General features: G+C 44.2%; 1 protein-coding gene across 1 annotated transcript; it reads right to left on the bottom strand.

Moving 5' to 3' along the window:
* Positions 1-25,006, bottom strand: abcd1 (ATP-binding cassette, sub-family D (ALD), member 1). Its single transcript, XM_085259202.1, has 17 exons — positions 24,480-25,006; positions 22,396-22,677; positions 19,339-19,457; positions 19,081-19,238; positions 18,760-18,947; positions 17,272-17,446; positions 16,950-17,140; positions 16,642-16,822; positions 16,404-16,546; positions 16,010-16,187; positions 15,741-15,835; positions 10,494-10,639; positions 10,196-10,341; positions 9,291-9,375; positions 7,751-7,876; positions 6,801-6,888; positions 1-2,111 (listed from the first exon to the last, which is right to left on the bottom strand). Exons 2-17 carry the CDS (start codon positions 22,522-22,524, stop codon positions 1,989-1,991), a joined length of 2,271 nt encoding a protein of 756 aa, XP_085115328.1. The 5' UTR covers positions 22,525-22,677; positions 24,480-25,006; the 3' UTR covers positions 1-1,988.

Raw genomic sequence — 25,006 nt, forward strand, 5'->3', positions numbered from 1 at the left:
GGGGGGGGGGGGGTTAGGACCAGCACACAGTTGGTGGAAAAAAGGTCAATGGCATATGTGGATAAACTGATCCTCACCTTTCAAATTAAAAGTCTGTTTACAAAAGCAGCTTACAGACTGTTTGGCGAGTGGTTGCTTGTGTTATCTAAATGAAACTGGTTTAAAAAATGTATACAGTGCTGCACCAAAAACCTCTCAGATTTCTTTGGTCACTAGCAGACTGCGACAGACGGATGTAGTTTGCATGGAAGATGGCAACCTGTCTGCAAACACTCACCAACCACTCACTAACAGAGACCGCCCACCTTCAAAGTAAAAGTTGCACATTTTGAAACATTTGTTTCACCAATAAGGCACAACTTTTACTTTGAAGGCAAATTGGTCTCCGCCTCTGAGTTGCATTTCACCTCCCCTCAGTGTTTAACGAGTGTTTGCAGACAAAACGGCATCTTCTATGCAAACTACCAGCAACTGCAGCACTCTGGCAGCGACCAAAGCAATCACTAAGTTTTTAATGCAGCACAAATACACAACTACCATACTTGCAAACTGGTCAAGGAAAGCATATTTTTCCTAACACAGGCTACCAGGTGATCAAGACCATTTATCAAGTTGTATAAAAACCTGCTGTTTCTATACAAGAATACTTGAGCTATCAGCAGAAAAAACCTCCCCTCACCTCACCTGGACCACTTCAGGCTGACAGCCAACCTGTCATAGCCTCACAATGCAAAGCGCTCTAATGTGACTGCTGTGGCGATTTCTTATTGTAAATAAATGGTAAATGGCCTGTATTTGTACAAACGCTTTACTAGTCCCTAAGGACCCCAAAGCGCTTTACACATCCAGTCATCCACCCACTGGTGATGGCAGCTACATTGTAGCCACAGCCACCCTGGGGCGCACTGACAGAGGCGAGGCTGCACTGGTGCCACCGGGCCCTCTGAACACCACCAGTAGGCAACGGGTGAAGTGTCTTGCCCAAGGACACAATGATCGAGACTGTCGGAGCCGGGGCTCGAACCGGCAGCCTTCCGATTACAAGGCGAACTCCCAACTCTCGAGCCACGATCGCCCCTAAAGCTGAATTGAATAAAAACTCTAGGTGCTTATTTATTCCAGCCAACTAATGTATGTAAACAAGGTTACGTGACAGTAGAAACGAGCCATTTAAAATAAGCGAGATAACCAATCAGGACAGGAAGTGCTTCGTAAAAAACAGGCCAACTGATCATGGGCGTCTTTGAGAAACAGCAGCTCTGACAGCAAACCGGCAGTGCTCACGAGATAAAATTTAAAAACAAACAAACTCACAGTTAAAACTCACTTCAGTCATACGATTTACCTGCTTAGCATGTGTGTGTGTGTGTGTGTGTGTGCGCGCGCATGTTTGTCCATCTTTGTGTGGCCCATCCATCAGGCACACTGCAATATGAGGACATTTCTGCATAGCAAAAGGTTTTCATGCACAGTGATGGAATTTCTGTAATATGAGGAAAGTTCTGAATTACAAGGACATTTTGGAACACTTTGAACTATACTGGGATTTCTACACCATGAGGGCACTTGTGCTTTCTCAGAGCATTTACATCTCTGTATTATGAGGACATTTCTGAACTCTGGTGAGACGTCGACATTTTGAGGTAATATTAGGCTACTTTTTAATTCTGAGGATTTTTTTTTTTTTTACTTTGAGGACACTTCTGAATTGTAAGGACATATCTTCACAGTGAGGACATTTGTGAATTATGAGGACATTTCTGCATTTTGAGGACACTTTGGGGATAATTCTGCTTTACAAAGGCATTTGTACATTTTAAGGGTATTTATAACATGTGCGGTCACTTCCGCTCTCTGGGGACTTTGTGTCCAGTGCACATTACAGGAGTTACATCAAGTCAACGCGGGGCCCTACAAGTAAGGAATACAAACGTGTGTGTGCGTTTCTCTCAATGCTAACCAGTAAATACAATCATCAGTGTGTAATCTCAGGAGGCTAGCTTCTCTTCTTTCTCCCCTTCGGCCTCCCCCAACAGGACACACAGCTCTGAAAGTCTCTGCTGCATCTTAGGAATTCCCAGCAGCTGGTTCTCCAAACGATGCTTCTCCTCCTGAGACACAGCACATCACAGAAACCACAAACACAGACACATAGAAATACAATGAATATATTATGTTTACTTTTCTCTGAATATTGCTGTTACAGGTGTTGCATTTGTTTGTTTTCTCTAAGCTTCCTGTCACTCTTAAATCCACCGGTGTCTGTACTTGTACCTGAAAGCTCTGTTTCCTGATTCAGCAGCTTTATCCACCATTACTACAAACAGCATCTAGAATTATAATAACTTTGGTTATTGCGTGTTTGCTTCCTTAATGTGGCCGCCTGTTCCTGGTTGATACCCCAGCTAAACAATAGTCATTAATGTTTACTCTACAGGCAAAGAAACAACTGACTGCAAGTCAATGGAAGACGAAAATATGACGCTACAAACTGAAGCCTGACACTCGACACTGCATGATGCATCACAACTTCCTGTTAACATACCACAACTTTTTAGCGCTGTTATGATGCGATGGAGCCTTGTGAAGAAGCTCAAGACTGTCATAGTTACTCACTAAATACTAAATTTATCAAAACAAAGAAACACGAGGAAGCATTACTACAAATGTGTACTGCCACTCGCATGTCTATGTGGCTGGGAGCCAGCTGATGTGTGATTTATAGTTCTGCGTTTAATCTAGACTACACATGTAGCTCACGCTGTTGTTTATACTTGTTTCTCGTGTGCCTGTGTCTCTCTACACTTTCACAGCCAAAACACGAGCTCATGGTTGGATTTCTCTCCTCGAGCTGATCCATTCTCTTCCAGAACAGGAGGAAAAAATGCAGAAATAAAATTGTAAATAATGGCACGTACATTACATTGACATCTGTGAACGTAGCATAATGCACAGAGTGAAACGGTAAGTGGTCCAATCTTTACCTCCACTTTGCTCACAGTAAACTTGTCTGACACAAGAGTTCATTAACAGTGTTTGCATCCTCAGGCCTTTATCAATACACCCGGCTGGGACCTCACCAGGCTGCTTAGGGTCAGCTCAGGCATGATCGATACGTTCTTAAGGACTCTAATCACACAGCTCTGCTACTGCTGCTGAGTATCTCGGGCGTGAACACTAACACAGCGTTTTTTAGTAAGTGCAGTGAAAGTAATAGTGTTACAGAAATTACCAGAATCACACCAGAGGAGACTGTATCAGATCCTTCACCTGGTATCAATAATACAACTATCCAGCAGGTACTTTCCCGTAAATACCAGGATGTAACGATAGGCCATCTGTTATCCTGGAACGCCTTCGTCCGTGGGGACGAGTACACAGATTGCTTTTTTGTTATTTCTGCAGTTCAATCGGTGTAATGTGTATACGCCGAGCCTTTATTTCCTTTCGTATTTGGCAGCAAACACGACGCGCGATGCTAAATCATTGCATGGATCCTCGTGTGATATGACCGCTGATGTGCTGGTGCTTAATATCAATATTTTTGCATATTTTAGCCGCTCTAAGCGGTAATGACTTGAGTACCTGAAGTCAGTACTTCACCCGAGCTCCTCACATAAGTGAGGGTAAAATAAACAAAGTCACCAACGTGCACTGAAGAACAAGAGACCCGTTTGTGCACCAGTCAATCCTATAATTAGATACTGTGTTTAATCGCAGATTAAGTGTGCGATGATGTGCTTGAATCCTGCTGCTGTGTTTGTGTGTTAAATATATGTATCTTTGTCTGATTGTCCTTATTATAGTTTTCTCCGTGAAGCTGCAGGCTGAGCATCATGATCACTGCTGAGGTGTTGGGATCGACCCCTGAGGAGATGAAGTCTGTTAGACTTCCCGCAGAGTAGATCTGTGTGTTCTTCCCACAGCAGCTTCTGCTCAAACCTGTTTTCACTGTTTCAGGTGAAGCTGAGCAGGTTAATAAGCACTTCATGCTCTGGATTAATAAACTCTACCTTCAAATCTGGAGGCTAATGATAAACTGCAGCAGCCCTGCAGCCACTAATGATCCGTCACATGACAGCGAGGAGCCAGCTGACTGGCTGTTCTCACTCTCCTCGCCGCTTCCGCGCTTTGACCTCACTCGCTCACACATCATGTGCCGCAGGCGTGTTGTTGTGGTGCTGATGGTTACCACAGTAACCGCTGCATGCGCAAAGGCAGCAGTCAGAGGGGTCGCGGTAATTTTAGCGTGTTTACGAGTCAGGAGGGTTCAGTGATCAGCTCCGCTCTCTCTCCTCGGCGCAGCGGGATGATCACAGCAGGATGTGAACATCGCTTTCACGGAGTTACAGATGCTGAACAGTGATGCCGGGGGGTCGTCCTGCGGGTACGAAACAGAAACGCACTGACAGAACTGATCCAGCAGCTGCTAACGGCTCACAGTCAGGACGCTGAGCTTGTTTAACTCCTGCAAAGAGTTTAGGTTTCTGTTCGCGCGGTATTGAGCTGTGTGTGGGTGTTCCAGTGACAGCCCTAAGTATCGCACCAAAGCCCCTCCCCTGTGCGAAATAATTATATTCTAAAAATCTGAACCGTATAAATTTCTATAAAGCTATCATCAGGCCTAGTTTTTCTTTTTATTGTGAAAGCCATCAACTCAACCTTTCACCTAACAAATCCCATCATGTGACCACGAAACTGAGAGGAGGGGAAGCATTTCAACGAAACTCTGCCGAGGAGTTTGCAAAGCCACCGCGCACTCTGACCCCCGATAACAAGACGCAATCTTTCAGAAACAAGTCATCCACATGATGTTGGACACGTGGCAGGTTTTAGAGATATTTCTGCCAAACTTGGAGATGCTTTTGGTACATTTCTGTCTTTAAAAGCAGTAAAAAACTTCCCAAAATGAACTGAGGTCATCAACAAAATATGCAGAAACGTCTGAACTGTGTAAAAGCTTAAAGTCTGCAAATGATAATGACCTCTGTTAACCCTGCATAACGAAGGGAGAACCGTTTAGATCCCACGTATAAGAGGAAACTGTCTAACAACGGGGCATCACTGATCATGATCCTTCATGTTTCTCCACTTTCTGTCACATTAGGAGAAGCTGTTAGAGTCCAATGAGCCCATAAAGCTGCAATAAGTGATCTCAATGTAAAAATAAGTCAAAGATACCTCTGAGATTCAGTTTAATTAAAGGAATTCATGACCCATTGAGCAGAGCAGCCTTGCTGTTCTGTATGTATTAAGCAGTGAGCTGTTATTAGAATTCAGCTTGCAAATGGCTAATAAAATAAAACGTCCAGTTATGAGTAAAGATGAAGTGACCGTGTAGCCTCTGTGTTTTGAGCTCTGTGGTTGCAGATAAATGTGGGTTTCCAAACCTGAACCTGTGCGGTCCTCTGGCCTATGCAAACACAACCGACTCCGATTTACATACAGAGCGGGGAGCTGGGATTACAGGGGTCACTCGAGATGACTTTTATATGTATGAACAGCTATTTATAAAGTTACTTTGACATAATCTTGACTCTATGCAAAGTGATTTTCCTGCTGGTGAAGTTTGGGATACTACGCCTCCTATAGAGCTTCTCAAAGGACACGTGGAATATGACCAAATAATTTTAATGTTAAATTTTTTGCTGAATGTTTTACATTGTGCGCCTCAGGCTCGGACTCAAAGGTCTCCTTCATCACGGAGGGAGATGCAGCACCGGCCGAATGATGAAGAATATTAAGACCGACTCGCTGTTTAATCCCGGTAAGCAGAAGGCAGTGGGCGACTCCGTGGTGCGTTTGATCACCTTTGTTTTACCTGTGTATGTTTTAGCCTTTGATCTCGTCACCCACTGTTATCTTCCAGACTCTTCGTGTTATACGTTTTGTCTCTGCTGAACACTGATTGTCGTCCCCTCCCATCCACTCTCACAGCAACACCAACAAGCCCAAAGTTTGAACACACACGTTAAATATCAAAACTGTGTGTGTGGCAACAATCGGCAAACTCTAAATTCTGCTTTTTAGCTAACAGAAGATGAGAGCTGCTGTTCATACTCTGAGACGTTTCAGTTTTAACACTTTAGTTTTTATCCAAATGAACACAAATAACTAACAGCTCAGTGGAGTTTAATGGCTTCATTGTTGGCTGAAACCAACTGTTTTTTTAATGTGCACTATCATATCAAATCATATGTGTGCATTTCATATTGATCACTCTTTTAATAAAAGCACTCTTGGCATGTCGCCGTGTCGTCATCCAGCCTAAATGTGCAGCAATGTTATCTGTGTAGCTCTAGAGTCCAAGCGTGGTAATCCAGCATAAATTAAAGATCTGACAAGTTATTTTCCACATGCAGGTGTGCTGAAGTAAAAGCATAATGCGGCGTCGCATTAGAAAGAAGTAATCACAGCTTTTCTGGCATTTTTGCAAGAGACTGATGACAGCACTTTGAGATGCTTTTCTCTTTTGTTCCACAGCCATTCCTGACTAAATCCTGATCTGCGCTGTATTGCTGAAGGAAAATCAGAGACAGCTGCATTCACTTTAAGCTGTTTTAATGCTTATGGATCAATAATAAGCACATTTAAGCCGAGTTTTTGTGTCTTACAGCTAAGTTTAAGTATAAATCTTACAAACAGACCTGAACAAGAGCCACCTGGGGGCTGGACCCTCCAAACAAACTGCGCACATCTTTTTTGTTTCTAACATGACACGGTCTCACAGCAGCACACGCTCAAATAAAACACCTGCTGCCGGGGACCAATCATAGAGCTCGAATTAAACACACACAGACCTGCAGAGAGAGGCGCGTGGAGGCATCCAGAGGTTCAAACCTCCACCCTCCTTCTCCATCGAACTGCAGCAGGTGAGAGTGGTACTTCCTGTGAGACAGAGGAGGAGAAGATTAGTTGGAGGGTGTGGCAGCCGGCAGCAGCTCAGAGCTATGCTGCCCCCTGCAGGCTGAAAATAAAATTAAATAAAACCTGAGTTCACTCGTGATCTTTGAGTCACATGAGTCACGTAGTTTTATCTGCAGTTTTGGCATCTCGAGTTTCACTAGTCTGTGGATTTCAGTTTTGCTGCACGCTGTGTAAAACTTTATTTATGACATTTAAAGACTTTGTAAAGACATAAAGACAAAAAAAATATTAAATGAAAGCATTTACATGTTCCAAGTCAGGAAACATCACCTTGAAAAGTGTTTGAATGTCATTGTTGTTTAGAAATTGTGCAAATTTAACCCACAAAAGTTAACCTGATGACACAGAAGCAGCAGAGATGACAGACTCAGCTGGCATCTGATCTTTTAGAATACCACGCTTTCATTTTGCCACCATGCTTGTTTCTTTTGCGTCTTGAATGCAAGACATGAGAAATAATCCACAAAATTCAAATAAACGTGTAATAGGTGACGTCTCAGTTATAACACACTCTCAAAGAGCAGTCACAGATATGATCATTTTCAGACTGCAACAAAAACCATCCAGCCACATTTTAAGAGTCGCCCTCTTTTTCATGAGCACTCACAGTGTAACTGTTGTCTTTGGACTCACATGATGCTGGAAGCTTCCCACATGACCAATGACACCTTTTTACTTTTAGTACTAGCAGCAGTACCCCTCAGCCTCCTAGCAGATTACAGTTTCAAAACCGTTCCTCCTTCAAGATATTCGGAAAACTTGACCTCTGACCTTGAGGTCAAGGTCACTGAGATTCAGTGTGTGTGTTTGTGTGTGTACTGACCATAGGGAAGGCCTGTGAGTAATTGACAGCAGTGCGATCCCAGCATCCTTCGCAGCCTGGAAGATTCCTCCCTCCACGTCGATGCTCACGGCGCTCGTACACTCGTCCAGCAGAGCGTACCTTGGGCTGGGCGAGAGACATTCACAAACACACAAAGAGAGGAAAAGAGCGAGAGAAGACAGGGTGACTATGGTGGGCGCACACAGAGTCACTGTCACGCTGAGCATCTGTGACATTTGCATGCTTCTAAAACGGCTTTCTCAAAAGGCAGCTTCTATTATTTCTACGTTCTGAGTTTTTCTAGCCACCAAAATAAGTCGGCATGAAAATAACATGAATTCTCTACAAACGCAAACACACATTTACCTGTACGCTAAAGTACAGTCCCATTTAAACTTCAGTTTATATCTCAGCAACACAACACGCAGACGTTTCATGTGTCACGCTGTCTCATCTTGGATAGACAGACACTTGCTCTTCTGTGATACAGAAACTTGACCTTTCACTGCAGAATTTGTACAGATTTGGGGCTAAACTGTCCTTTAATATTTGTTATTCTTCCCTGGGAAAAAATAAACACAAGAAGTCGTCAGCTGTCTGAACTGGTGCGAAATCTGTTCACGGCTCATAAACAGGCCACTTACAGTATGTTAGTCATCATAAAGGTGGCAGCAGATGAAACCATTATTTTAATAGCGGAGCATAATCTGACAGAATAAACAGAAGCAGGCCTGACGCCTGCGCTGACTGCATCTGAACCAGCTGCAGGGACGTTTCACCCTGATGGAAAACGGAAACATGTTGGTTTAACAGTGCTGAGGTGTGTAAAATAAACACGGCAGCGGTCACAGTCCTAAACAGGTCATGGGGGTGCCGATTTAACTCACCGGGTTGACCTGATAATGAATAGGCCATAATGCTAATACTGAGGCCAATAGTGAGAGCTACGCTGAAGCTCAACACGAGCACGCCCAGCGTTTAGAGTTTGCTCGAAGGGAGCGTGTCCAAGGAAATGTGGGCGTTACTGGGGTGGTTATTTTAAAGCAGCTATCTAACTGAATAGGGAGAGAGCCGTTAACTTTAATGCCGTTGAAACATACAGAATCATCATGAGTCAAATCTGATTTCATATGCAAAGTTAACACATTACAGTTTCTAAAGGCGCTCAGTTCAAAGCACCAACACGAGCTACGTCTCAGATCCTCCCACCCTGAGCCAAGAAACACAACAGTTTACATTATGGACAAAGTGAGCCTACACTCACCTACATACCACCTATAATACAGCTACTACACAGCAGCAAACCTCTACTGCAACACCACCTCAGTTAGCATGTTTCTCGGTTCAGCTGTTGGCTGGCTCTGTGGAGGCAGAGGGCAGGTTTACCACCACCTTTACCATTAAAAACGCTTCCTTCAGATTTCTGTTCAGAACTCTTTGAGCACCTCATCGCTCTTTCATGACGTCTCTGTCCAAAGTCCAGCCCGAGCACAGCCAGATGCTGTGAGCATCCTTCACTCATTGAAGAGTGAGACCTTACCGGTGGTAGAACATCCGAGCCATCCCCATCCGCTGCTTCTCTCCTCCAGACAGAACATCTTTCCAGTCATTGACCGACTCCCAACCTGAGAAGCACATACACAGGTGTCGCCACAGCAGCATTGCATTACAACAGCTACAGATGATCCCAGTTAAACGACATTTACAATTGCGTGTGTCCATGCACCTGCAGACTGATGCTTTATGAATCCGAGCCCAAAGGGAAATGTGTAAAAATTTCCCCCCCACAGTCTTCTGGTAGCGCTGATGTACACATGATGTGGCTCAAGTGTACGTGTAACACTACTAATTCAGTATTTACATGTTTACTGATTGATTCCCACTCTCTAAGACATCATTTTATACGTTTTTCTACACTTTTTTTTGCAACTAATGATAGATATGTTCATTCATTAACTTGATTCAGGTGAAGTGAAAAGCTCTCTCTGTATTTTCATGTTTAATACTGCTGACAGGTGAGCCGGTCTTTCCTGAATCCTGCGCCCTGACACATCCTGGCATCATCCTGCAGCTGCTGCGAGCTCTCAAACTGACTGCAAGTGTCAGTCAAACAGTCGAGCACCCTTCACGGCAGGCTGGGGACGGGGCACTGATTAAATATTTAGCAGAATTTGATTTGAGCATTCGAACCGGTTTGAATGTTTGTGATGGAGCGGTTCTCAAAATTAAGTGTCATATGAAGTGAAATGAGGTCGAGGCACCATTAGATGTGAAATGACTCCTCATAATTAATTCTTGGTTCAATCACCGCCGCACAATCTGCCTCACGAGTTTCCCGTCTTCTATGTTTGTTTGTGTAGTTGAGTCTGAGTTGCTGTGGAGGTTTTTCTGCCTGTTTACTCCAAACAAAGCGCAGAGCACAGCTAAACACGCACTCGGACTGACCTCCCTCTCGGTCCATGATGTAGCGCAGGTGGACGGTGCGAAGGATCTCTTCCAGGTCTGAATCTGTGAGTCCTCTCTGAACCATCTCCTCCACCGAGTCCGGATAGATCACCTGGTCTCTGAGGGTCCCCTCTGACATGTAAGGCCTGCAAACCACACAGAACAGGAAACCACAACTGCTGTGGATCTAGGGCCTTAACTTTGTAAAACACCGACAAATGGTTGTTGGTGGTAATTGGAACCATATAAATATAGAGTGCTGAACTGAATTTGGTACTAGTAGTAGTAGTAGTGTTACCTCTGTGGGATATAGAACATGTGCTCTGGCTCCGGTCTGTACAGGACTCCTCCATAAACAGGCCACAGCCCACTGAGGATCCTGAACAGGGAACTCTTCCCACAGCCGTTTGGACCAGTGATCAGCACGTTCATCCCATCGTCCACCTGAGACACACAGAGAGACAAATCCACAGGATTGGACTCGTTTCTGGAAAGGTGTCTCCAAGTCTTTACAGAACATATGTGCACAGACGCCTGTACTGCAACGCATGATTTAGGAGTTAAAGATGTGAGATTACACCCGGGTTTTAAATATGACAAAGGGGTTTACTGAGGCAAGCCAGGCCTGCAAAGCCATGAAAACATGGTTTGGACTTGACCTGCTCTGAGAAAACAGCTCAACAGATGCAGAGCGCATCTAAAGGCTGTTGAGCATGAATGGAAAATACAAGTTCTCATTGTTTTCTGTAGCTGTGTACTCCAGATACTAATTAAAGCACTAAAACCTTGCACTTGTTGGCACTAAACTTGCAAATAATCCTTCTCACTGGCTTGTATTCAGTTATTATTTGTTCTTTACTTGTTTTCCACACTGTTTAACACCACCAGGCTGCAGCTGAAAGAACGAGGCTACGGCTAATAATCCTGTTAGCAACAGCAACAGATTCATTTAGCAGGCTGTGGTGGTAAATACAGTCGGATCGACCTTGTCTTAAAGATGAGTCTGTGTTTTAAAAGTCAGAATTTTTTCTTTGTTTTTACTGATTAACTACCCAACTAATTACTTCCTACAGCACAACTACTCAACAGCACAGACTCCTTATTTACAGTGGGGCAAAAAAGTATTTAGTCAGCCACCGATTGTGCAAGTTCCCCCACTTAAAATGATGACAGAGGTCAGTAATTTGCACCAGAGGTACACTTCAACTGTGAGAGACAGAATGTGAAAAAAAAATCCATGAATCCACATGGTAGGATTTGTAAACAATTTATTCGTAAATCAGGGTGGAAAATAAGTATTTGGTCACCTCAAACAAGGAAAATCTCTGGCTCTCACAGACCTGTAACGTCTTCTGTAAGAAGCTTTACTGTCCCCCACTCGTTACCTGTATGAATGGCACCTGTTTGAACTCATCATCTGTATAAAAGACACCTGTCCACAGCCTCAAACAGTCAGACTCCAAACTCCGCCATGGCCAAGACCAAAGAGCTTTCGAAGGACACCAGGAAAAGTATTGTAGACCTGCACCAGACTGGGAAGAGTGAATCTACAATAGGCAAGCAGCTTGGTGTGAAAAAATCAACTGTGGGAGCAATCATCAGAAAATGGAAGACATACAAGACCACTGATAATCTCCCTCCATCTGGGGCTCCACGCAAGATCTCATCCCGTGGGGTCAAAATGATCATGAGAACGGTGAGCAAAGATCCCAGAACCACACGGGGGGACCTGGTGAATGACCTGCAGAGAGCTGGGACCAAAGTAACAAAGGTCACCATCAGTAACACACTACAACGGCAGGGAATCAAATCCCGCAGTGCCAGACGTGTTCCGCTGCTGAAGCCAGTGCATGTCCAGGCCCGTCTGAAGTTTGCCAGAGAGCACATGGATGATACAGCAGAGGATTGGGAGAATGTCATGTGGTCAGATGAAACCAAAGTAGAACTTTTTGGTATAAACTCAACTCGTCGTGTTTGGAGGAAGAAGAATACTGAGTTGCATCCCAAGAACACCATACCTACTGTGACGCATGGGGGTGGAAACATCATGCTATGGGGCTGTTTTTCTGCCAAGGGGACAGGACGACTGATCCGTGTTAAGGACAGAATGAATGGGGCCATGTATCGTGAGATTTTGAGCCAAAACCTCCTTCCATCAGTGAGAACTTTGAAGATGAAACGAGGCTGGGTCTTCCAACATGACAATGATCCAAAACACACCGCCCGGGCAACAAAGGAGTGGCTCCGTAAGAAGCATTTGAAAGTCCTGGAGTGGCCTAGCCAGTCTCCAGACCTCAACCCCATAGAAAATCTGTGGCGGGAGTTGAAAGTCCGTGTTGCTCGGCGACAGCCCCAAAACATCACTGCTCTCGAGAAGATCTGCATGGAGGAATGGGCCAAAACACCAGCTACTGTGTGTGCAAACCTGGTAAAGACCTATAGTAAACGTTTGACCTCTGTTATTGCCAACAAAGGTTATGTTACAAAGTATTGAGTTGTATTTTTGTTATTGACCAAATACTTATTTTCCACCCTGATTTATGAATAAATTCTTTACAAATCCTACCATGTGGATTCATGGATTTTTCTTTCACATTCTGTCTCTCACAGTTGAAGTGTACCTCTGGTGCAAATTACTGACCTCTGTCATCATTTTAGGTGGGGGAACTTGCACAATCGGTGGCTGACTAAATCCTTTTTTGCCCCACTGTATGTAGTGTTGAGCTACGGCTGAAAGTACGACAGACACCTGCAAAGAAACCTGTTTTTTTTCACCGACTGTGTTTTATCGTAGTGCCCAACCCCCACGTATTAAAATAAAAAGTATTACAAAATGTATCCCGTGTGATCTCGATCTGTTCCCCACATGAAGGCTGATAACGTGTCCTCGTGTGTATAATTAAGAGAGAAGCTGTAGCTTCTCTTCTCACTTGGTGAAACGCGGGCAGCAGACAACAAAGAGTCGGCACTGTGAAGATAATCCTTTGTTGACAACAATTATGGCCATTACTGTAACTGCAATCAAAGCCTTTGTGGGTACAAACACCAGGTGTACAAACCACCTGTACAACAAGCTTTTGCCTAATATGAGAAGCATGCGAGCTTGGTTTGCTATTATCTTCAAATTTGGCAGATTCTCGTAAGCTTGTACGAGAACCACCCCCCCACCCACCTTCCTTCTGCAAACCTGCAGACGGCACGGGTGCGTCTAAAGCAAGGGTGTGCAGTAGCCTCCTGACACTTCAAAACATGTAATTATGTTTATTCCAGCATTGCACTGAAGCACAATTCTGATATCTTTGCAATTCGATGTCGTGCTTTTGTTCTGCTTCTGCTCCACAGCGTAAATGTTTAAGCTTTGGTTAAGTATTATTGTGGTAGTTTAGATTGTTAATATAAAATACAAATCTACAAACATGTAAAGTTTATTTCAGTTCAGTAAAAATACCCAAGGACCCACCTGGGGCAAATACATACTGCATTATTAACCATACAGTCCGGATCTTTTACCAGCTTTAATTCTTGGCTCTGGCTACAGCAGCTGTCTTTCTTTTAGCCTAGATTATATTTTTAAATCCCTCACATTTGTTTAGTTCGCTGCTGTTTCATGCTACGTCTGTCCTTAGCTTAGTGTGGTTGTGTTTGTTGGGTTTAGTTAAGCCAAAAACAGCTCAAATCTATCCTAAGCTTGCTGATGCTGAATTCGTTCCCTGAGCAGGCCCCCGTGATGCCTGTAAACATGTGACTGAATCTCGGAGGTCCCTCCTCGCAACAACACACTGAAAGAAGAGACCAATCAAAGCACATGCTGTGAGAGCAGAGAGGTCAAAGGTTAAGAACCAGACAACAGAGAGGAGTTTCTGTGTCCATCAATGTTCCTCTTCTTCCCCTCTATGTTTCCATCTCTGCTGCTTCTTCTTCTCTCATCCTCTCGTACTGAACACAGGAACCTCATTCTATGCCGCGAGCACGCACAAACACACAAAGTAGCACACTCTCTCACTGTTTCGGCACATGCTAATGAGCGATGACCTCTGACCCCAGGCGCATATGGAAAGAATGAGCCCAATCCCAATGTCCACAGACTCACAGTCTTTGAGGCTTGCTCCCGCAAAGGCAGCGAGGGTTCAGTGTCTGACACCCAGTGTCAAACAGGCTGCAGGAGGGATGTTTGGTAGAAATTTTGAGCCCTTTATTCATTCTTTTCTGTAATTGCTGCAGACTTTGCCTGAGGGAAATTACCCACAGTTCACAGCGCTGTGGCGTTAAACACGGAGGCTGCAGGGGATGCTTCAGAGGAAAAACACTTAATCAAGAAAGCATCGGCGGATCAGCCAGACTGAAAGTTACGAGTACAAATATGTTTACACAGAATTAGATGAATGCCGTGTTTGTTGCTTATTCTTTTTCATTTTTGCTCAATTATGTTTTGACTATACTGAGAAAACTGATTATATAACTGTTTCTTCTCGTCCCATCTGTAAGAGAAGAGCTAGGAAGAAGCATATTCAGTGCGGCTCGTCACTCCCATACCTGTCAGACGTCCATCATTACACCCCTTCTCTGCCCTGTGCTCAGCTTCTCCTGACTGCTCCTCACTTCAGACTTAACACCAAGTGTGCCGGAGGACTTTAGCTGTGCCGCACCTCATCTTTCAAACCTATCAACACTTCCCCTTCGTTAGACAGACTCTCGGACAAATCACAGCTCAGAATCGATCTGTTTTCATCAGCATATCAACTACAGCCATCTAGTTTCATATCATTCACAATCATATTATTCCAGGATTTCAAATCCTTTTTATTACTGTTCTTGTTAGTTTTGTGTTGTAAGGTGACATTGTTTTTAAGGGCTTTGAAATGTGCCAAGAAATTATTATCATTAGTAGTAGTATTACTATTATCATTATTATCATTATTATTATTATTATTATTATTATTATGTGCAGAAAGTAAAAATACATTTGTGTGTCTGTAAAGCGAGCATGTACAGTTGACTTCCTTTAAATCTGTGATGGTTTTGTGCTTAATCCAAATAAGGACTGGACTGCAGCAGTGCCACCATGTGGCCACAAATGTTAGCTGCACACTGAGGCGACACTGACCACACTGAGGATTCATGGTTCGGATCGTAACAGACATTAAATTAAAAATAAATAAAAGGAAAAGCCCACAGCAACGTCCTCTGCTACAAAGAAAGTTCAACATACCCAGGATATCTTTGCATTATTTGGACTCACTCATGCTAACGCTGGCAGTCTGGAGCTACTGTATTAATACATTTTTGCCTTGGCTTCGTCTACCTGCAGTCGATATGAAGGCCTCAAGTACAAATAAGTGTCTTAATTTGTTTGGTTATGCTTACAGAACAACAACATTATTGTAAAATTGTTTGCACACAAAAGGTTGAAGGATAGGTTACCATGGCGATGTAACCCACTAAGAAGTGAACCACCTTCATAGTAACAAAATGTCAGGGATAACCCTGAAGTCACCTGGATAAGTGTGTGTGTGTGTGTGTGTGTGTGTGTGTGTGTGTGTGTTACCTGGATATTCAGACAGGACACTACTACATCTCCGGTAGGCGTGATGATTGGCAGGTTCTCACAGCGAATCCCCTTTTCCACACTGATCACCTGACCTGTACACAACACAACAGACAAAACAGCTGTCTCAACTTCCTGTTTGGAGTTTGTGTGTGGGCGGGGTTTTGCCCTTTAGTGACTGAAGCGACAAATGACACCGGGCCAAAGATAACCCAGCTGAGAGTTTGGGAGTAAAGTGCTGCAGAGGTGTTACATGATACAAGACTCACCTCTGATCTGTAGCGGACCACAGACTCTCTGCCCGTGTTGAACTGCTCCTCCTCCTCCATCAGCTGTTAACTCCTCCTTCTCTCTGTCTGCGGAGCGGCGGTAGATCCCCTGATTCACATCTTCAAACACATCCAACATCTCAGAGACTCGAGCAGTGTAACCTGCCAGCTCCGTCACCTGCACAGCAGTCAGTCGTCAGTGTGCATCATTTAAACATCAACATGGCATGAAGGAGAAAGGGAGGAAACACAAGGTGAAGACTGGAGGAAGACGAGCAGAAGAAAGGAAGTGATAGTCTCCCTCCAGCAGCTGCCTTCTTCAAATACTCCTCTGTTAACCATCAGCCAGAGAATCAGAGGAGGTGAAAAAGAGGAGGAAGCATGGCGTGCATACCTCCTTGTAGGAGCTCATGATTCTCTCCACGGCGTCGGCTGCAGCGTTCAGGAGGTTCCTGGCTGTGGTGAAGGCCTGCGTCCTTTCACTCACAAGCTCCTCCTCCTTCATCACCATGGCAGCCTGCTTCACCTCCTCCGAGTCTGAGCACATCACAGGTCAAAGGTGAAGCAGCTGAACGCCATACTCGCACCAGACTCGCTGTGATACTGTACACCGATAACAGGAGTGTGTTTACCGTGTTCAGCGTATCCGGTGGCGGTGATGATGGGCACGGCGACCATCACCAGGCCGGAGGCACTCCACACGTACTTCATGAGGAACTGTTCCAGCATGATGTACCAGAGGCGCTTCAGCAGGATCTGATGGATCTGAGAGGACAGAGACGTGTAGCTCCTCCGCAGCTGGGCCAGCTCCACCTACAAATCAAACACACCCAAACTCGCATGACCATCACAGACATGGTGATCTCCATCCACAAAGTTTAACAGTAACCTACCTGTCATTCAAACTGATCACTTCTTAAAACATCGGTGTTTTTCTTACCTTGTGTCCTCCATAGAAGGCAATCTCCTCTGAGTTGGTGATGATTCGTGAGTGCATGTAACGCAAGTCTCCTTTCCTCTTCGCCTCCTCGGCCACAAGCTTCCCGAATCGAGGCGAACAGGAGCGCAGGACTTTAGCCGTGAGTGCTACGACCAGGCCGGCGATGACCGACGGCCACGTTGTGTTTGCTCCTGCAGAAACATGTAGCGCAGACACGCTGTTAGAACAACCTCAGCCTCAGTCAAAAATAAGCATTAATTACAAGCAACACACCAATGTGTTCACATCATGCGTGAAATCATTTGGCGCTAACATAAGCAACCTTTGGAGTGGGCGGTGCGTATCAGCGTGTAGCAGGTGACGATCACGTCCAGGATGGGTTTGGTCAGGTTGGAGTAGAGGTGAGCGATGGAGGCCGAAAACATGACGATGTCCTCAGTGAGGGACTGATCGGGATTGGACAGACGCCCGTCCATGTTGCTGACTCTGTAGTAAGTCTGCAGAGATCAACAAGTTCACCAATCAGAGTATAAATAGGTCAAAAATAAGCATCAGACTAATGATCAGAACATACAAACTTCAGAACACTCAGTGGATGAGATAACAAAAGATAACAAAAAGGCCACAAAGATCATCCTCAAGTGGGACACATGCAACTATAATAATGGGTCAAAGATTAGCTTGTAACTGATTGATAACGGATAATGCGGAAGATAAATGACATTCACTGTCAGAAAACGTTCTGGAGATTTGCTGCAGTACCTAGTTGAGCCACCAACTGTTCAGTGAGGCAGCGCTGCAGCTGTCCCTGCTAACCTTCCTTAAGGGTAACATAAATAGAGCTTCTCCCTGCTGTCCAAGTAAGGAAATCGTGGCCTGCTGGGCTCTGCGGACTGTCTTGTTCATGAACTTGGCAGCAGAAAGGTGTGAAACATGTGCCTGACAGCTGTTCAGTTCACAAACTAGTTCCACAGAAAATGTGAAGATTTGCAGATAATCTAAGTCACATTTAATTAAAAGTAGCACAAACACAAAATCCCAGATCCTGAAACAGGAGAAATACTTCCATTTCTTTCTTTTTTTTCTTTGATGTTAGCAGCAGGGGAGGGTTTCTCACTGCGTCTGCTTTTAACAACACTCATTAAGTGTTTGGGAACCGAGGAGTCCAGCTGCTGTTGTTCCAAAGCCAAATGTTTCCCCGATCCTGCTTAATGCTACATGTTTTCAGCTGCTCAGCAGCTCAGTTTTCTCCCAGTTCTCAAAGGTACAGACTCGTTTATGGAGCCATGCTAATGGGATATGTGCAGAATACGTATTGATATTGTCTCACCTGAAAAAATACAAAAAGGAGGTTTGGATGGTAGCACATGCTGCCTTATAATCTTCACATATCACTCAGCTTTAATAGTGCTTTTACAGACCACCAACTTACCCATGCACTCTAACTGATATCAAACTGAACGCCCATTTTTAGCTCAGAGGATGCGGAGTTCATGATTCCATGTCTCCACTTCACTTCATCTTAACTGAGCTCTAGATCTGTCTGTGTTTTTTGTTTGTAAACTTCTATTTGTGGTTTCAGTGATGGATTTATGATGGAGTTGTGCTTCAGTGATTTCGTTTCTGGTTTAATGAAATGCTGTGTGACAGCCTGATGGAGGTGATCAGTCATTCAGTACCAGTTTTTAGGCTCGAGGTCTCTCGAGACTGTCCCCGTCCATCTGTGCTTGAACCAGTGAAGTGTAAAAATCAGACATTAGTCCTGATAACACACCTGTCGAAGCTGTTTATTTGTGTGTGTTTGTGTTACCTGATTGGTGAAATACAGCTGGTAGGAATGTTTAACCAATCGGGTCCTGAAGCTGAGGCTCAGCTGACCCTCCAGGAATCTGATGGCGCTGTTTATGAAAGTTGCAGGAACTGCAACGAGGAGCCACTTGGAGAGCTGAAGCACGAAGGCCTGAGGATCCTTCTGAACAATACACCGCACTATCACACCTGACACACACAGCAGATCAATACTGCTGATTAGCGATGATGCCAAACTAACTACGTCACCATTGATACTAAAAATATGATCAATAATAGCGATGGATAACTAATGACTTTATAGACAAACAAGGAGACAGACCGTCCAGAGACGCGACGTAAATCGACAGGAAGGTCCGGGACATCAGGGTGAGAGAGTGTAAGGCGAGCAGGGCGATCTCTGGACAAAGTAACCGTGGAAACAAGAGCTTCAGCAGCCGGGAAAGTCTGAGGAAAAAGTCCCTGTTGACCGACGGAGACCTGAGGACAGAAACACACGAGAAGTTCATCCTGAGCTCGACCCTGAAGGCCCGGAGCAGCCAGACAGGCGAGCAAACCCTCTGCCATTTTAAAAACACACCTGCTGTCACTCTTCTTCTGCTTCTTCGCTTTCTTGTTCTTCTCTCCGCCATCATCAGCAGAGCTCACTGCACCCACTGATGGATCAGATACACCCAGCTGTTTACCTGCTGCTCGCCTCTGCAAAGACAAACCCACAGTCACCTGCGCTGTTTGTACAGGTGTGAACAGGTCTGTGCAGTTCTGTTTTCAGGTCAGTTTATTCTGAGTCAGCTTCCAGAATATGTTTCCTGGTTTCAGTTTATATATTTTAATCTCATCTTTAGTTTTCAGTGTTTTTGTGAATGTTCTTTTGATAATCCTGGGGAGGATTTGTCTGTGGATTTAGGAAGTTCAGAACAAATAATCCAAACAGAAACGTAGGCTGACTCACCTTCACGTAGACATCCCAGCCTCAGCAAACACATGAACTAATGCTTCCCTGTATTCTTCTTGCTAAACAAAGACTTAAACTAAAGGAATCTTTTGTTAGGGCTGTCACGACACCGACCACAGTTAAATTAAAATACATTTCACTGGTTCACAGTATCTCCAGTGGCTCCACAGTGTGGTGGTTTACACATGTAAACGTGTGAGAGGCTCGAGATCAGGAGGAGATAAAAATCCCTTCAAGGTTGCATCAGGAAAGGCGTTCCCTGAGAAAAAGAATTTTTCCTATCTGCCGAAAATATACAATAGACTCTGTGCGCCTCAGCACATGCTACTTCCGGTGGGGAAACTCCTGTAGAGCGCTTCGTTTCCGGTGTGATTTTCGCTCCTTGTTTATGGTCGGTTTTTCTAAAACAAGTCAACCAAACGCATGAATCAAGCGGTGATTTACATTTCTCGAGATGTCTCGGGCATTTACCGAATATATCTGTAGATGATGTTCGTCGACTTGTCGATATTTTCCCCTCACCCCTCAGAGCAAAAGAGAAAAAGGATTCAAATGTTATATTTCTCAGTATTTGTGTACAGCGGTCCCTCGTTTATTACGGGTGTTATGTTCTAAAAATAACCAGCGATGGGTGAAATCCGCAAAGTAGCCAACTTTATTTTTAACAATTAGTATAGATGTTTTAAGACTGTAAAAACCCCTCACTACACACTTTATACACTTTTCTCAGACAGGCGTGAACATTTTCACACTTTTCTCTCTTGTTTAAACTCTCAAAGTTCAAACCTTTGTAGCAAAATAAGTCCAGTATTATAGAATAAAACCAAAGATCAAACCCTGTTTTCAGGTCCAGAACATGAGAATAGAGCAGCTGCGAGATAATTCAACATCAATGAATCAATGAATCAGCGATCGATGTAGCGATTCTGTACTGTACAGGAGAGACGGCACGGAGGAGATCGACAGTGTTCTGCAGCCAATCAGGATGCAGAACACAATGACGCATGCAAACTTGCACAAAGAAAATCCGCGAAACAGCGCAGCTGCAAAAGATGAACCGCGTTATAGCGAGGGACCGCTGTAATTTTGAAGGTAAGTCACAACATACCCTTCGTAAACACTAATGTATAGAAATCCTTACCAGCTATGATTCATTTATTTTTTGTGGCTTTTTTCACGGTTTGTTAACATGCTGTGTAGGTGTGTACTTGACTAGCTGATATCAACATAACGGGGAAACATTTGACTATTCTTCACCTGTAGTCTGAATGCTGAACATTTGCCTGTTTAAATCATAAGACCAGTCACTATACAGAGATGTGCTTCTGAGTGTGGACGATGTGTCTTCTGCTGCAGTGATGCAGTTCTGCTTGTGTTGAGTGACGTAAACAACCGATCGATCTACACGCTTCAAACGTCAAAATTGACCATTTGATTTTTTATGCCACAGCAGCGGTGAGTGTTCCCACCTCTGCTCTTTGTAACTTAACGCGATCTTTCCGTTTTCGTGTTTTGGACATGATTCTGGAGTCCATCTTCGCAGTAGCGATTGACTGCAAAATAAAGCTACCGGAAATGTACAACCCTACATCCGGTCGTAAAACTGGAAGTTAGCATTTTCTCGTGCACAGGGTCTATTAAAGAAAATATTTTATATACTTCACTTTACTAATTGGCTACTGCCAATATGAGTGAAAAAAGCATTGATTACACCAGTATGAACAAATGCCACAGCTATAAGTTGACCCACAAACTGAAGAAACACCTGTAAGTCCAGGTGGAGGGCAGAGTAGGAGTAAAAACCTCCGGGGCTGAAACATGAAGCTGACACTGAGATACCCAGAAACTGCCTTTCCTCTAACAAACGCCTGAGGCAAACTCCAAAAGGGAGTCAATCCCCATTGTCTCCTATGTTAAAATGTACGTTACAGCAGAAACCCACTGTAATGTAAAATGTGCCCCACCATAAGAACTGTTCAGTGGGTGAAATTTGTATAGCAGTATCTATCAGTGTCCATCTAGTGAGGTTAACATTAGGGGGTGTGGCCACTTTGATTGCCATGCACCTGCAGCTGATTGTTGTCTCACTCATTGAACTGGTCCTCTCCACCATGTTTGTAGTCTTTGTGCCTCTCAAAGCATTTTTAATGAAATAATAATAATGTCCTGCTGTGAGTTACAGACCATCCAAGATGTTTGTGACTGTCTAGAGTTTTATTGACCTGTTACTACTTAGCAATAATTAGCAGATATCCATGTTAGTGCATTGCTACGGGTCCAAAGCTAACCACAGTGACAGGTTAGACCTTTGGAAAGCAGAGAAGGGAGGAGCAGTGTCTCACGCAGCAACACAACAGCTCCAATGTGAGTGACTGAGCCTGATTAAGAGCTTGTGTGTGAGAAAAGTTGCCAGAAGGGAAGAAAACTGTTGTTAGTGACTCCGTGATTTATTGCGTCATAAATCTTTTTTAGTGCTGCGATAAACATCAAAGAGAATCTGCAACCTGAAGCTGGGCTTTTGCTTTGACTGTAAATCTTTAGTTTAGCTACCCAACAATTTCTCATGACTAAAGTATAATTAATTTTTTTATTTCTGGTGACTAAAATGGGTTTTTTTTTCACACCTAGTTTTAATGTTTCATTCAACAATAATGACCTTTGTGTGTACAGGTGTGTGCGTACCTGCAGCCTCCTCCACACATATGGAGACAGCTTTTTGACGGCGTACGCTGTGAGCAGGACGGCCGTCAATTTCCTGAGTCTGGAGCTCCGCCTGAGCTGAGCAGGCAGCTTCTCATAGGTCAGCTGCATGCTGACAGGTAGCCGACGAACGACCAATTGATGTCCAGAAATCGCAGCGTGTCACCTAAGGTCAAACCGAACCTGATCCCAGACGGGTCCACTGTGAACCGATGCGGGTTTGTCAAGGAAACGCCATGCTGACCTCAGAGCGTGAGCCACCACCTGCACAGACAGGATCAGGTTTTAGATTACACCTCAGTCCAGCTGTAACCGTTAGACAGTTCATGCACTCCATTACACTGCAGAGTAAGCAAACAGCTGCATGGGGCCCAACAAGGCCCTCCAAAAAAAAACATGTGGCTGTGAATGAATGATAGGGTCGCACGGCTCTGTGTTCACAATCGTGTAGTGAAAAAAGTGGTCATCAATCAATTTTTATTATATTAAAAAAGCAAAGACATGTGCATTTATTTTTATTGTAATGACTGATCAACATTTCTTGCTTTGTCTGAGACTAAACCACTGCTCTGGTGGAGTCAGACCAACCAGTCTTAACTGGGAGAGCTCTTTGATTTCACCCATAAATAAAGACATTAGCAGTGCAATCTGGTGCATGACCCATTCAGCAGAATTCAGGAAATTAAGGACCTGACTCTCACAATTTCCTCCAGGACCCCCACATGAATGTGCTCCTTTCTATATTATCTACACCCGTGTGTGTCAGTGTGTAATGCAGGGGTGTCACGCATGCAGCCCAGCCTGCCAGAGGGTCTGATCCGACACCCTGGATGACTCTGCAAGGTGAGAAAGTTGCAGAAAAGTCTTCAATAATTTAATCTTCTTAATAAAGTAATCTGCTGTTCTATAAAAACATCAAATAAAATTGTTACTTAGACCTAAATAACTCCACCTGAGCTTTTAAAGAGCCACTTAAATCTGTGAAGCACATGTAATGTCAGCTCGAGACAAGCTGTTTCAACTGCTCTTCTGTTATGTCTTCTTATATACCTTAAAAGGATATCTATGTTAAACATCCCCAGCTACAAAACACATTTACGCTCTGTTAAAAACATAAAATTATTCTGATGCAGAAGGAATATCAGCCAGAGGACGACCCTGGAAAGACCTTTCATATGCTATAACCTGGTTGTCCAGCCACCTGTCCCACGTGGTCCTCTGACCCTTGAGCCCTGAAAGGTAACTCAAAGTACTTTTCCCATTTTTCTCCAGTGACTTATAAGCACACAGATAAAACATGTTATACACATTAAATTAGTGCATTTTCACTGCTGAATCTATGTTTCATCTCATGATAATAAAGCTTAAAATGAATTATAGAAAAATGAAATGTTGGCTGTAGACTGTCACACCTGCAGTGGATCTAAACCTGATTCATGTGCAGTTTAAACAGAGCTTACATGTTTTCAGTCCTGGAATTTTATTAAGTTATAAGGGCTCCAATGTGTTCTTGCTTGGGGGTCTCTAACTCTGAGAACAGCCATAATATGAAGGTAAAACTTTCCATTACTTCATTAGAAACGCTAAAGTTATTATATTAAAGAAATCAGCTGATTCTGGGGGATCACGTGGAGGTATTTTCAGCTTTTACTGGTTTGACACGGAATAACCCAAAGATTATTACGCAATGCTTTCATTGGCCCACGCTGAGCTGTATGTGACCATGAACTAAAGCACACACCCCACACCCCCATGTAACCCGATTTGATTAGTGTAACTTTATACGTATTATAAGTGTTGTGAACAGACAGAAGGAATTTAGGTCTGTGATATATGTAATAATCGGACAAAATGTTGTTATATAAGGTCAGTAAACGTGCTGTGACATACTGCACACTGTTATATAACGTTAATAAACGTATAGAGATTATACAACATTAATAATAAGATCCTTGCTCTCTCTCTCTCTCTCTCTCGCTCATTTACTATCGACCAGGGGGACCGGCTCCACTTTAACGCCCCGCAGGTGTCCTGTCGGTGTTCCGGGTACTCTGGTAAACACTCACCCGGGTTCAGCAGCAGCAGTCGGTGACCTGTTGAACATCCACAGTCGGTGTGTCGGTGTACAGAGTCCAGCTCCGGTGTGTTAGCTCCGGTCCCCCTAGCTTCTAAGTCTCCCGTGAACACTGACCGTAACAAACGGCTAACGGCGCGCTGTCGCGCAAACTCGTTTATAACACTACTGCCGTTCGCAGAGTGTCCTGCCCTCCCGCCGAGCAGCTCTCGACCCGGACTCGAACTTTACTCCGGGCTGGGTGACCCGGCAGCGGACCCACGGTTGCTAACTGAAGCTAACTGCTAACAGGAACTTTGTTGTTTCTCTGATGTGGACATGAAAAGCGCACGAAGTTCCGGGTTAAATCGCTCCTCCTGCTTCACAGCCGCCCGGGACAGACGCGCGCATGACCCGCCGTCACTCCTCCACCAACTTCTTCTGCTACACTGAACCGGTGTGAGGACGGTCACACCGGCGGAGGCAGAGAAAAGTTCAGCATCTGTTTACCTGAGCAGCGGCCCGCGTCCGGATACCGAC

The sequence above is a fragment of the Mchenga conophoros genome, linkage group LG20, assembly GCF_057382185.1.
Source record: "Mchenga conophoros isolate Kocher_MC1m ecotype Shallow Benthic linkage group LG20, M_conophoros_male_GT1.1, whole genome shotgun sequence".
NCBI lineage: Eukaryota > Metazoa > Chordata > Actinopteri > Cichliformes > Cichlidae > Mchenga > Mchenga conophoros.

Excerpts from the sequence above, each read along its gene's own strand:
- abcd1 (XM_085259202.1), bottom strand. The coding sequence starts at position 22,524 with ATGCAGCTGACCTATGAGAAGCTGCCTGCTCAGCTCAGGCGGAGCTCC. Across the intron at positions 19,239-19,338 it reads CAGAAGAAGAGTGACAGCAG|GTCTCCGTCGGTCAACAGGG; the intron begins GTGTGTTTTTAA and ends TTCTGTCCTCAG. Across the intron at positions 2,112-6,800 it reads CCACGCGCCTCTCTCTGCAG|GAGGAGAAGCATCGTTTGGA; the intron begins GTCTGTGTGTGT and ends GCTGTGTCTCAG.